The sequence below is a fragment of the Pristis pectinata genome, chromosome 3 (genome assembly GCF_009764475.1).
Source record: "Pristis pectinata isolate sPriPec2 chromosome 3, sPriPec2.1.pri, whole genome shotgun sequence".
In the NCBI taxonomy this organism is placed as follows: domain Eukaryota; kingdom Metazoa; phylum Chordata; class Chondrichthyes; order Rhinopristiformes; family Pristidae; genus Pristis; species Pristis pectinata.
This window is the reverse complement of record NC_067407.1, coordinates 26266892-26281478: the sequence shown is the minus strand read 5'-3', so window position 1 is coordinate 26281478 and position 14587 is coordinate 26266892. Positions and strand designations below refer to the sequence as shown.

General features: G+C 36.4%; 1 protein-coding gene across 5 annotated transcripts in view; it reads left to right on the top strand.

Annotated features, from left to right (window-relative positions):
- rnf220a (ring finger protein 220a) overlaps positions 1-14587 on the top strand; it is a 386135-nt gene that overhangs the window by 299580 nt on the left and 71968 nt on the right. For 3 of the 5 annotated variants that reach the window (XM_052011817.1, XM_052011818.1, XM_052011821.1), the window contains one exon: positions 11420-11544. In XM_052011817.1, coding sequence (XP_051867777.1) covers positions 11420-11544 — 125 coding nt within the window. The remainder of the gene's footprint in view (positions 1-11419; positions 11545-14587) is intronic. The other 2 variants (XM_052011819.1, XM_052011820.1) reach the window with 1 other exon arrangement.

Sequence of the window (14587 nt, the reverse complement as noted above, 5' to 3'; positions counted from 1 at the left end):
CTGTGTTCAGTCAGGTGTGTCAATATGGAATCTCTGTTGTGGCTATTAACTTGACCCTAATCAGAATTTATCCAATTAAATGCAACAGTATCTTTCACATGGGATTGCTGAGCATTGTCTCCAAAAGCTTGAAGTGCATACATACATGTTGTTTAAAAATTGATGAGCTGCTTCATTTTTGGTGGTATATATTAGTTTTTATCCTCTTGAAATCACTCTTTGAACATTCATTGTTCCTAGAGTATGATACTGACCTTCTGGTTTAAGATGATGAAAACCCAGAATAAATACATTACCATTCCAGTGTAATTTTGATGTTTTAAAATTCGTTTATCACAAGTGTGACTTAGCATAAATAAGGTTCAACTCCATGTGAAATTTACTAATAAAGCTTAATATGCTTTGTAATATGTTTAGCACAGGTGTTAAGCTGAAAAGCACTTTGCACATGTAGTGCAAATTTTCCAATAGGGTCTGCACAGTTTCTTAAATAGAATAAAGTTTCCTGTGGCAGTCTCATAACCAAAACATAAGTGTAGCGTAAACCCTGCTCACTACCTTTTTAAACTACTCCCCTCTGGTAGGCGATACAAGACAATATATGCACAAACTACAAGACTGAAACACAGCTTTTTTCCCAAAGCTGTTAAATTGTTGAACATGGACTAACACCTCCTATACATACATACATACACATACTATGTCTTCCCTCCTTTACCGGCTGGACTCATCATGGTGTTATTTAATATATTGATATGCTGCTGATTATCATTATTATTATTATCATGGTTCATTTGCATACTGTCTTTTTATATTTTTATACTTGTGTAAGTATGTTTGTTTTATTTTATAGTTATAATTGCTCTTATCAATTTATTGTTTTAGTTTTTATTAGGGAAGGGAGTGCCATCGTAATCTTGTTGTGTTGTTGCAACAGTACAATGACAAATAAATAAATAAATAAATAAAGGAAATAAATAAAATAAACATAAATGTAGCTTGACTCTGATCGCTTTTCATTTGTGTAAGCATTGCTCACTCAAGGAGATGACTGCACACTTATGAAGAGGCATACCTAGGTCAGATAATTATCCTATTGTAACAAAGTTTCACTGGCATCTTTAGTGCCCTTTTTGGAGGAGCAGGCAACATCCTCGTGAAACATTTAAAGTTGTGTTATTTTTAAGGGAGTTCTTCTACCCACCATTAAGTGTGCATTTTACAAGTTTACTGTTAACACCTTTCATAATTTGAAACTGTGAAGTCTTCAGTTTAAGACTTAAGATCCCAGATGAGCTCAAAAATCCCCTTTATATTATCTATCTCAGTGCAGCTTATGCATAACAGAATGCAGAAGATATTGGAAAAGTACAGATAATGACAATGGTCATGATATTGGAAAAGTAATGTAATCTAATTAAATTTATTATTAGTCCACTTCATGCCATAAATTCTCAGTTGTAATTTATATCTTGATGTTAACTTTTAACTTTCTTAATTTGGGCTTCATTATTGCTGAAGTGTTCTTCCCTCCAAAAAAGTCTCATGCTTGTGAAATTTTAGTAAGGGGGTAAGACAGTACTGTGTGGAGTTTAAGTCCTTTGATGCAGATCTACACCAGTTCCAATCAACAAGAATATACTTACTGTCTGCCGATAGTGTTGACTCCTGAAAGGTTCCATTTGACTCCTGGATGTCTGAGAGTATAGGTCAAGATTTTATTTTTGCTTTGCAAAATTATTAGTTACCAGAACTGAAGTCAAAATGCAATAGTTTTAAATTGTACTTGTCCATACATCATTCCGTTAGGAAGCATAAAATGGGCATCAGAACATCCTGTAAAATCTGTGCCTTGTCTGTTTTGTAGTGACTGGTTAAGTAACACGCTTTTGCTGTGAGATTGTTAGACTGAAATTACAGATATTATGGAAAATCTGATCTGTCCTGTGGAAGATTTGAGCCTATGTTCTGGCATTTTGGTGATTAGAATATTGTTTCTTTTCCAAGCTCCATTGTAATCTCCAATACAATAGATTTGCAATTTCTTAACCTTGTAGAATTATACAAATCCATTCAGTCCACCATGGCTATATCAATTCTTGTAGAACAATATAAACATTCCCATTTCCTTTCTCTTTTTTCTGCATCCCAGCTTTTTTACCTCAAGTACTTAACTAGGCCCCTTTCAAAACCCCTGATTTTGCATTTTTTGTTTCCACCTCCTTGACAGGCATTGAATTACAAATCATAACCACCCTGAGAATAAAAAATCACTTGCATTCCAACCCCTCCCCATGTCTTTTACCTGCAGGCTATTCCTGGGTTACGAACACCCAACTTATGGACACCCGTACATATGAACGAGCTCCTGTGATATTATTAAATTCAAAGTTCTGACGTGCATACATACATTCATTCCTCTGAATGCCAGAATTAGTTCCATCTCTCTTCACTTTTAATAATTGTTCTTTATTATGTGTTTTTGATACCATTCATTACAATACTTTGGAGATTTGGTTACAATATATAGAGATTTTTGTGCATTTTCTGATTTATGGAAAAAATGTCAGTAAAAATGGAACCCGCTCATTACCTGGGATGGCCTGCATTAGTTTAAATTTGTGTCCCGTGGACATTGAATTATCCATAATTGGGACCCCATTTCTTTCTTTGCTCCAATTGCAACTTGTGTATCTCTGTCAAATCTTCTCTCGACCTTCCTTACTCCAAGGTAAGGAGCCTCAGCTTCTCCATTCTAACCTTGAGGTTGAAATTCCACATCTCTGAAAAGTTTCTAAACCATCTTTTCAGAATCCACATTCTGACCTTTTCATCTTTCCCTAACCTATGTTATGTACTTTCCAGACATTCCTTTTTTGCTGTTCTCCATTCCTCTGATACCTGCCCCCAACTTGGAGAGGATTGGAAGAAGGTGGCAAGCACATTTGCATTCTGCACCTTCACTTCCCTTATCAAGCTGCTGTGCTTCCCATCTTGACCAGGTGACTTATTTGCTTTAAGCATAACCAGCCTATCTATTTTCTCCAACTTTTCATCAAATTCATTATCTCTACTGCCTACCTTCCTATTTTGTTTTTTGCTGTTTTGATCTCTCTGGAGCATTCAGTGATACAAAAAGCAGAGGACTTTATTCCTGTATCTGTTAATACTGCCTGATAACCAAGTCCATGGTTTTTGTGTGTGAAAGCTTTCTGAGTTCACTCTCTCCTCTGAACATTGTGGTGGTATAAAATCATCCTTCCGCTGTGTTTGTTTTGTCTCCCTGTCCCTGGAGTCTCAAAGGTGCAGAGGCTCTTATTCGTTGGGGTCAAGGAATTCTCAATTACCCCCCTGTGGGTTCAAAGGTGGCCAATGAGTCCAATGCAGGAACTGCTCAGGAGGAGCAAATAAATAGTGCCTGATAAGGTGGGTGGGTTGTTTGGGATGTAATGTGTTCCTTCTACTACTTGTGCTTGGCTTGTTGTAGAGACCTGGGGTGCACATTCATTTCCCAGATGCCATTTCTCTATTTTGAGTGATCAAAAGCTAGGGATTCCCATGAATGTTACATTTTTTTTCAAGGAATCCTTGAAATTTTTTCTTTCTTTTGGAGGTGTTGTGCTGTTTTGGAGCTTGGGGTAAAGTATATTTTTTGGGAGTCTGGTGTCAGACATATGGACAAAGTAGACTGCCCATCAGAGCTGGTTCGGGGTGATCAGAAATGCTGGCCTGGGAGAGGAGCTGACATAGGTTTCCCTATCTTGCCAATGAATTTGGAAGAACTTGTTGAGACAGTGTTATGCAAATGATGCTGTAATTGACCTGATGGACAGTAATTTGAAAGTCTTTTTTCAGAATTATAATTCACTTTCAGGAATTTCTTTTGATTAAAAATCTTGGTCTTCAGGTAGCCAAGTGTAGTTTGAACAAAGTGGTTAATTTGGAATCAAATTGTACTTCAATTGCAATAAATACGCTAACCAATCTTGGCTCCCTTCCAAAATTATCATCATAAAGCTGACATTAAATGGTAACTTTACAAGTACAATGGAGCCTACCTGATTTATTATTGCTATAGCCTATTGCAGGATCTAGAAGGTTAGTAAACTATATTGGTTCTGAAGGAAGATAACAGTCATAAAATAAAATCTGAAAGAAGAAGTCTGTCTGGCACTGCCTCTTGTTGTTAAAAGAAGTGTTTAAGAAGAATTATGATTAAAGTTGGGATAGCATGGGTATTCTACTGCAGTAGCATTCTGTCCTTTATATTGGCAGGTTGTAGTTCCTTGGACACTGATTTACTAATTTCAATGTAATGCAGGGTAGAAGCAATTAGATAGAAGGTGGAAAATCACATCTATTTTCTTGGATTTAATTTCTTTGTTGGTGATTTATATTTATATAGATTCTAAATATTTTAGTAAAAAGGTTAATTTAAAAATTTAGAACTGTAACAAAGTAGTTCTTAAACTTATCTATGTGATGATTCGGCATGATGGTCTTCACTGAGGAAGTAATCAGACCGTGACAATCAGAATTTAAATTTTCTGCTTTTCTGAATATATTAAAACTAGAATATGAATTGGCTGCTATTTGACATTCTGCTTTGGTTCCCTAAAAATCACACTGTTGCACATATTACTACTATTCACTTGTATCTGGTTTGCTGCCACTTCTGAAGACCTGGATTTTGAAAATTCAAAATTATAGGGATGCTGTGATACTCATCATTATTAAATTAGTAGCAGATTCTGGCAACTGCATTTGAGAGTTAAATATAGAAATTAGGAATTTGTCCTGCTCCACCAGAAACAGTGTCATATGACAACCTGAAAGATTCTCTGTCAAATTACATGAAGTAACGTGAATTTGCTTGGCTTATGTGATAGTACTCATCAGAAAAAAATAGAGCTTAGTGGTTAGGAGTATTATGCAGACTGAGAGTTTTTGAGTTGCATCTGACATCACAGGTTTTTCTGGCACTAAAAGTGGACAAGATGTGCTGTCTCTGTCTAAAAAGGACTTTGTAGCTATTTTAAAACTTGTCCTTGATTTTTAGCAATTTCTCTTTTGCAGTTTAACTCAACTTGTCTTCAGTTGAGGAAAAGTAAGCCTGTTCACATAGAATGCTTAGAATATTGGTTGATTAAAAAAAACGCGACAGTTTAGATGCTGGCCCTGTTTAAAAAAAAGCACTTTTGAAATAGTGGAAACTATAAGAAAGTTTAATTTGCATACTTCTGGTATGTCTTGGAAGTTTTTGACCCATTGTCACCCCCTTAAAAAGTCATTACACTAAGATGGATAAATATTATTCCTTATCTCCTGTAAGAGTCAAATTTCATTCAGAAAGAGAACTGTATGGTTGAAAAAAATAATCAGTATTCTGGATTTTTCCTGTTTAAAGGATGGTGTATGATGCTATGAAGAATAATAGGGGGAAAATTAGAAGAACGATCTGTGTCAATAATATACAATGAGATCGCTGTTAAAAGAAAAAAAAGAATTGGTCTTTGTTCAGAACACACTGCTGGGAAAAGGAAACTGTCCTTTTCTCTCTGTTGTCTTTGGCACTGGTGAAGTACCTCCAGAGACTTATAGAGGGGTTAATAATGTAGTCTTTTGATATAGTTTAGATCCAGGCTGTAGTTTACAATATTATGTGAACCAGAAACATCACGATGAATCAGTTTGAATGAATAGCCTACCTCACCGACAGGCACCGATTGGGGCTAGATTCTGTCAGTGCTACCCAGATCTTAAAGTACACAGGAGTGTGATTACCAGATAATTAATTAATGATGATAGTGTAATCACTTCTAATTAATTCAGTCTTAACTGTTTTGGACACAGCATTCCTGGAACTACTATATGCTAAGGGTGTCAGGTAAGTAAAGTTTAACCTGCTTTTATTAGTTCCCTGTTGGCTTAATCATGGAGCTGGCTATTTCATTCTTATTGCCATTGGGATGAAGATAAGCTTAGAAGTAGCTACTTGGTTATGGTAAAAACATTCTGCTTGTAAAAGAACTATATTTGAATATCGATGAGTTGGTATCTATTGATTCCAATAATATTTAAAATTCCAGGAGTAGAGATGAAGTTACTTGGCAATGTTGCCTGAAACCTAGTTCACATTTGCCATCTTCTTAACGTTAGGATTATGTTTGGATTGTTCGATGATTAAATATTGTTATTCATCAGCATCATTATAGGTTTATGGTATGTGATCCATTTATTTGTCCAAATAAAATGATTTCAAAGATATGTTTGTAGAATAACTTTCTAATGTTCATTGTGATGGAGAGGGTGGGATAACAAACGACTCTGGTCTTCAAAATTCTCTCGCAATGAGCACCAAAGAGATAGTTGAAATGACAGGCTGGAGCTTATCTGCCGTTAGAATCCAAATGTCTGGTGGCACATTTCAAGTACAAAATAGTTTTACCATTATTGACCGCACAGGTTCTATTCATAGTTCTTAAAAAGGTTAAAATCAAGGACTGAGTACTCCCCCTAATGCAAATTCAATATGGCAATGAAAGCTGTCTCAGTAATATTTGGGTTGTTTTGGTATCTATCACATATCAGTGTCTTCTAAGACTGCTCTAGGAAATCATAAGTGCAATGAGGAAATCAGTCCTCTTTCATAGTTGAGCTTTGCTGAACCTGCAATTTGATGAGCAATCTATGATCATTTTTTTAAATGCCTTCTTTTGAAACCATGGCTCCTTTTCAGTTGTTCCGTTTAAATCAGAAAAGTCAGGAGAGACCAAAATATATCCTGAGTGCTGTTTCTAATGAGGTCTTCCTTCTAGTGTTACACTAACGAGAAACTTGGGGAGATCATATTAAGGGGATTTCCTATGTTGAAATTAATTTTCTTTCTCTTTGTAAAAAAAATATATATACTTGCTTCAGAAGTATTCAAAAAGTTTTGTGTTTAGTCGCCCCTTCTCTCACCCATTCTGTCATCATTAGTTAAACTGATCCAGGATCATAATATCTTCCTGTTTTGGAAATGTACTGTTGGGTTTTCACTCCATAGAATACAGTGTAAGAATTATATTTCTCTGGAGCCTGGAATATTAAGAATTCAGTGGTAGTTACACCAGTAGGTCCTGCGTAATTGAGCTGGGTTTTTCTATTCAGCGGAGCCTTTCAAGAGTACTTTGTCGATTAGACCAGAGATATTTCATTTAGTATTTAGTCAGAGACAGCTGAATAATCTGCATATAGCCATAGATGGCTTTCTCACCTCCCCCCCACCCCTCCTTTTACTTTTGATATTACTTGTACCTAAAAAATTAATGTAGCATCACTCAATTTGCAGTTAAGGAAGAACAAAGAATTACAGTGTAATAGGCAGTGTTCTGCAATGTTAAATTTCTAATTATGTGCAGGACAGTTTTTGAAGAAAAGGACAAGGGAAGAGAAAATTCATAAATTTGTACAATGGGCACTGGGGATTAGAAGGACAATTTTGGAATGCGACTGTCGAGTGAAACGGTTTCAAGAAATAATCTGGTTTTCTTACCACGACACATTTAATCTGCTGTCTGATTACTATTTAAATTAAGACCCTAATTGTCATGATAGATTATTTCTTTCATAAATTGAAAGGAAATTTTCAGACAGGCAAGAACAGACACCTTGAGTGTTCGTATTTTTTTTAAATTTGATATCACGTTTATTTTAGTGAACCTTTTGTCAAATCTTAAACTAAGGAAAGTATGAATTTGGTGAGGAATGAGCAGTAATTATATATTCTGGTAGAAGCCTTGAGTTCTGTCAAATGTTTTGATTTATGAAAAGGTTATATTTGTGCAAAATGTTTTTTTAAGCCAAACAAAACAGGGTGAAACACATTTGGTACAGTGCAGTCATAAGGGGAGGTAAGAGTGATTTACTGTTTGCTATAGTGAAAATTAGATTTGTAAATCAAAGGCACATGCCAAAGAATCAAAGGTATTAAAGCAAAAATTCACAAGTAGAATATTCTCAAATCAAGGAATACCTGTAATATCTAAGCTGCATGAGCCACCCTGAAAACTAAATGTGGCATTTCTGCAAATGCAGCTTCATTGTGTAGAAATTCTGGCTTTTCTTTATAACAAACATGATGATGCTATCTATCTGTTTCGTGCTTGTGGAAGGCCATCTTTTCCTTCCGGTGTTGCTAAACTTGTGAGCGTATATCTGGAGTCAGGCAGTGTCAACTAGGTTATGCCTAGCTGGAATCTGAAATGCACTTTTGTTGTTTTTGACTAAACAAAGGCACAAAAGTGATTACCAGGCAGTTCTAACACAACTGACAATTCTCAGTTACACGTTATGTCAAGTAAAGCTTGATCATTTGAAACAACCAAGATTGTATAAAGCTCCAGCTTTTCTGTATCTTTCCCATTAATGCGTGCGAGCTTTCTCTTTGACCTCCCTGCAGTTTTGTGGTAAAGGTTCAAATGCCACAACTTGACCATCATGGATAACCAATTATATTTTAAGTTTATTATTGTGTATTACCCAAGTGATCAAACTCTTGTGTACTTGCTCCAAGTTTTTTTGTTGGATTTTAAAAAAATAAAATATTGGCTTTGCTTTCTTAAGGACAGATGGCACACATGTCACAAAGTGGCTTACATCAGTAAAGTCACTGTTCTAATACAGTAGGGTACTATAAACAGAAATCTGATATTGACCAAATAATCGGTTCAGTAACAATCATTAGGTGATTAACAATCTGATCATCCTTAAGTAATAGTATCATAAGAATTTTGCATCTACCTCAGAATGGAGATGAAGCCTTGATTTTAAAGCTTACCTGAAAGATGGTATCTCTGACAGTGCAGTGCTCACTCAGTATTTAAGCCTTTGAAGGAGAACTTGAAGGCAAACTTCTTGATTTGCAGATGGGGAAGTGGCCAGTGATCTTTGACAATACTTGCACCTGTAAGCTACAGCCCCTTGCTATCTGAGTAAAATGACCATTCGCCAGTTCAATAATCCCCTAAATTAAAAAAATGCTCTTCAGCTTTCCCCAGAGGGAAACACCAGGAAACCCAGGCCCATTAATTATTTCCAGAATAATTAGTTTTATGTCCATATCATGTGACTACTGCTTCATCTTATGGAAATTTATCCAAAATTTATTTGAAGAACAGTAACATCAAGTATTCTTTCACAGAATGATCAGCCTCTGAAGAAATATAAAGCTTGTGAAGGTCTTTGTAAGATCGGTCTTTCAGAGAACATGACCAATTTGTAATTGTACTTCGTCATTTCATGTAGCTTTCTGATTATGTGATGTTTAAGCTTCTCCATACCTATATCACTCTGGCCAATATGAACTTGGGTCATGAAAAGATCAGCTAACTTAGTATCTGTTTTGGGTTTATTTGCGAAGCATAACCTTGTGAAACCATCATTGGAAGATACAGATGTTCAATGTATTGGTAGGAATGCCATGGGAGTAGAAATTTGGGAGAAATTTAAGGATATATCTGGTGTCTCTAATATATAAGGCTCTAGTAAAATAACTTTGATAAATGAATGAGATGTATGTTTTATACAGCTGTGAAATTGTAATCTGAATTAATTAAATACTGCATTATTGTGATCAATATTTTATGTTGTATAATTTTTTTCTGCACTGTTTTGAGCCATTATTCAGCTGCAAATGATGAGAGGAAAGGGAGTTTCTACACAAATTGAACCTTCCCATTGTGCATGCATGCTGTTTAAAAATATTTTGGTGTCTAGACACAAGAGAGTCTAATACCATATTCCTCCTTACAATACGTTAAACTGGGCAGCAATATATTACTAATTGTATAATCTAATTGCTTTTCCTTGTTCAACTGCTCCTGGTTCCTTACTTTAGCATTCAGGAGATTGTGCTATTACTGACATGCTGACAATTTGCTGCCATTAAACTTTTGTTTTTATCTTTTTATTAAATACTAATGAATGTCAAATTTCCATTTTTTTTTCTTTGCTGAACTGTTGATTGGATTGCTTTGGCTCAGAATGTTTGAAGCTTTCAAATCTCCTGTATATCCACGTTGTACTAAATCTTAAAAAAGACTGATTTTGTTTGGCATTTCACCCTGCTTTCCAGATGCTCCAAACTTCTTTGCAAATGCAGATTTCTTTTTTGAAATGCAGTCCTGGTTAATTGACCATTCTAATATATGTGCAGCATGCTCACATGAGTTCAAGATAAATCACCAATATATGTTTTTTAAATGGTATTGTTTGAGAAAGAATTGTATTCCAGAAATCTGGAGTATCTGTGTTCTTTTTTTGTACCACCTCATGGAATCTTTGGCATCCAAGTGAATAGGCTGTCAGGTTTTATGTCTCATCCAAAAACCAGCACCTTTAAAGGTTGATACTTATATAAATAGAGCCAATGTGTGCAATGACTCCAGTGGTCTTTATATCTTAGTGGCTAAAGAATTCTGTATTTTTGGTGAGGAAAGGCAATAGAGCTGGCTTTGATTTTTTTTAAACTTTTCAGAAGGAGCTGAGCTAGGCTTTTATATTTTTTTAGCCATTTGCATGAATAATATGAAATGAAAGTGTTTTGGGATGAACTCACCGAGCAAAACGTGGAACCTGAATAAAACCTTGTATGCGTGAGCTAAATTTAAGTTGCCATGTATGGAGCCTTGCTGCAGAGTAGAGGATCACACAGTACATTCATCCTCAGAGCCAACATCACCATTGCAGAAATCCTTATAGCAGAGCTGTACATGGTACACAGTTGGATATTTTTAGAAGCATTTTGTACATGGTCAGTACAGTTGACTGTGAGAAGGTAATGTACTGAACATTATTGGTGGGATATATGTTAACCAGACTCTTGGGTACTGGTCGATCAACAGACTACAGGCCATCCCTGGGTTAAGAACACCCAACATATAGATACCCCCTACTTATGAACATGTTCCCAAAACATTAAATTCAAAAGTCCGACATACCTTCATGCATTTGTTCCTATAAACAGCAGAACTATTTTCCTTTCTCTCTCCACTTTTAGTAATTGTTCTTTCTTATTCTTGTGTGTTTTTGATGCCATTCATTATATTACTGTGGAGGTGTGGTTACCATATTGAGTGATTTTTGTGTATTTTCTGATTTATGGACAAAATTGACTTTTGGACATCTGTAGAAATGGAACACGTGTTACCTGGGGATGGCCTGTAGTTAGGTTTGCTGAAATATATTCATCTTCTTCCAAACATAATTTTGACAATGAAGCTAAGATCAAAGCTTAACTGGTTAGTTTTATAAGCATTTCATTTAAAAATCAGCTCCTGTAAAGATATATGCATTTTTAAATTATATTTGGGTTATTGGACATATTTTTCCTGAAAGAATATTGATAGTAAACTCTTGTTTCTTTCTTGTCTTTTAGCACGGATAGGGAAAAACAAGAGGAAGAAGGCCTCAGAGGATGGCCAGGTATGTCCGCTATGCAATGAGACGCTTTCTGGATCTGTGGAGGAGATGAGTAGACATGTGGAAGCCTGCCTGGACAAGGTAGTTGATGGGCATGTTGGAACATCAACAAGTCTTTTTTTTCTTGCACTATATCAGAAAACTAGTTTAAAATATTTGTAAATGTTTATTAGGATATGAATATATTTCTATTCTTGCAGATCCTTGGCAGTGCTCCCAGACCATCAGCCCTCTTCCTAGTAGTAATATCCCCAATGTTCTTCCAGTATTCTCGTATCCAGCAAATAGCTCTTCGGTGCCACCAAATCTCTGTGCTCCTTCATTACCCAAGGCTACTTACACAACTGCTGCACCTAGCCTTTCCAGCTCACATCTTGACTCCCTCACATTCGGCATATCTATTCCAAGTCTTCCCATCTTTACTTATCACTTAAAATCCTGCTGTCTTCACACAAGTTCTTTGCTTTGTTCCTTCACCATTTCTCACCAAGTTATGAAAAAATACAATATTGTTAAATTCCAGCCCTAGCCTTCCCCTCAAAAAAATTGCGCAGTAGTTCATTGTCCAAGTATCCAGACTCCAAAGCTTCCAGTCTTCTGAGTGTCTGTGAACCATTTGTAAAATAGAGCCATCTGCTTTTCTGGCCTCCAGGAATGCATTGTTTAAATGCTCTCAGACATCATGACCCCAGACCTTCCTGTTCTCGTCACCTGGCATACACTTCTTGTTATCCTCGAGCATAATACCACATATTATGTTCGCACTGTCATTTCCACATACATATCTTTCTGCTTGCAAATTCTGGAGCAGTCCTCATCTCTCCAGACCCTCTACACTACCTCACTTTTTTACTTCTCTCCCAACCCACTATTAGAACAGAGGATTGGCAGTTTGATGCCACCAAACCACTCGATTTCATCCTACCTGCCACCTGCTCCCCTCTTGCGCTACTACCTAGCTGCTGCAACACAGAATGATTTTTCTAATTTCTTCATGTATATCCTGGGTTGCAATATAAGGTAAGACTTAAAATTAAACACAAACTAAATAGATGTAAGAATCAATTTCATTACTGTAATTTCTACAAAAATATGTACATAATTTGTGGCAGAAAAGACCTCTTGTGATTTCATAATACTGTTTAATACTAACAATTTCATATATCTGATCATTGTAAAATAGTGGCCTGATGTATTGCACACGACATGCCGTAGTTTATCTTTGTACTCATAGTGAGCAAATGATATATCAATACTGCTGGTAATATAAATTTTTTCCATATTGGAGCATTTATGGTGCATCACCCTACAAATACTAGACAGTGTCTACTGTAAATTTCTGTTAGACTTTTCAAAAAAAACTGTACAAAAGTAATAATTTGCATCAAAATGTTACACAATCTTAAGTGATACTCCTATCAAAACAGAGTTGTTTTCCTTAATCTGAGTAGCTATTGACTTTTGATTGAACTTGCTCATTATTTAGTTGACTTTAGTTAGACTTAAACACATACCTGCACTTCAGCTGGTAAATAATATATTGTTTTATGTGGCACAGTATTCCATTATATAAGAACAACAGTGCAGTGGAGAGCTGAGGATGGAACAACTAGAAAGGAAGATAAGTAACTTTTACAACCTTTGTTAATGGAAATTCCCATAAATACCATTGGATCAATGGTGGAACAGAAATCATGGTGCTGACTTAAAGTGGGGTTAGAGCAGAGCATATGAATCTCTAGACTGGTAATTCAGGGATGTGGAGGCTGATCTTACTGCCTGATTCTCTCCTGGAGTCTTGGTTGGATCCACTGTCTGACAGTGCATTGAATTGGGAGTCCACTGACAGCAGACACAGTCGGTGGTTCCTGTCAGTCATTTGAGAAGTGGATCTGGTCGGGGCTTTTCTGATTGCAGTCAGGAGGAGGGAATGGAATGTAAAAGGATAACATATTTTAAAAAAAATGAAGTGTAAGGGCCTCTTATGGCTGCTCTACTGATCTTGACTGATCTCTATGTGCCTCTTTCCTGCACTAACCCCATATCCCTTGAGTCCCTCATTATCCAAAAATCTGTCAGTCTCCATCTTGAATACACCCAGTGACTGAGGCTCCATGGTACTCTTGGATAGAGAATGCCAAAGATTCACTACCATCAGAATAAAGAAATATCTTCTCACTCCAGAATGGCTGATCCCTTTTTTTTGAGGAAGTGATCCCTGGTACTTCTACAGACAACCCCTGTGTTCCTGTGGATGTGGGGGGGTGGTGGGGGTATTGCTTTCCTAGCGACCACCTGTGCCTCCCCCACCCTGTATCGTGATTTTCTGTAATGTGTAGCTGAGTCATCTGTGCATGCATCAAGAAATGTGAGTTGGAAAATAAATTATTTACTATTTTTTCACAAATTCATTGAGAGCAAATTTTATACCATATCTCAAATTTTTGGATAGTGAATTATGAATTCTCTAAGGCTATATTTCCATCACCCGAATCTCTGTAACACAGGGGTCGCCTATACTGCAGCCGGGGAAACATTATTCCTGCATTGATACTGCTAGACCCCATGGGAATTTTGGATGTTTCAGTCAGGTAGTCTCTCAAACTCAAGGTAGTTCTGCGTAATCCCTCCATCTAGGACAAAGCCCCTATCCCAGGAATTAGTCTGGTAAGCTTTTGTTGCAGTTTCTCTATCAGAAGTATATCTTTTACTTAGGTTGGAAGATCAGACTTGAGCCTGATATTCTAGATACAGTCATATCAACACCTTAATAATTACAGTATGAGGTCTTTACTCTTGTATTCAAATCCTCTTGGAATAGTGGGCAATATACCATTTGACGATCTAATTTCTCGCTGTACCTGCACATTAGCTGTCAGTGTTCATCTATGGTGCCTGGACCACTCTGAACACCATCATCTTTCAGCCTTTCACCATTTTAAATATACTTCTCTGTTATATTCCACCATATGAATAGGAATAAGCTGTTTAGCACTTGAGGCATTTCAAGTCTCTTCTGCCAGTTAGTAGACCAGAGGTGATCAGTGACCCATCTCTATCTATTTGCCCCTATCTTAACGTCATGGTTAACAAAAATCTGTTTAACATTTAAAACCTACAGTTG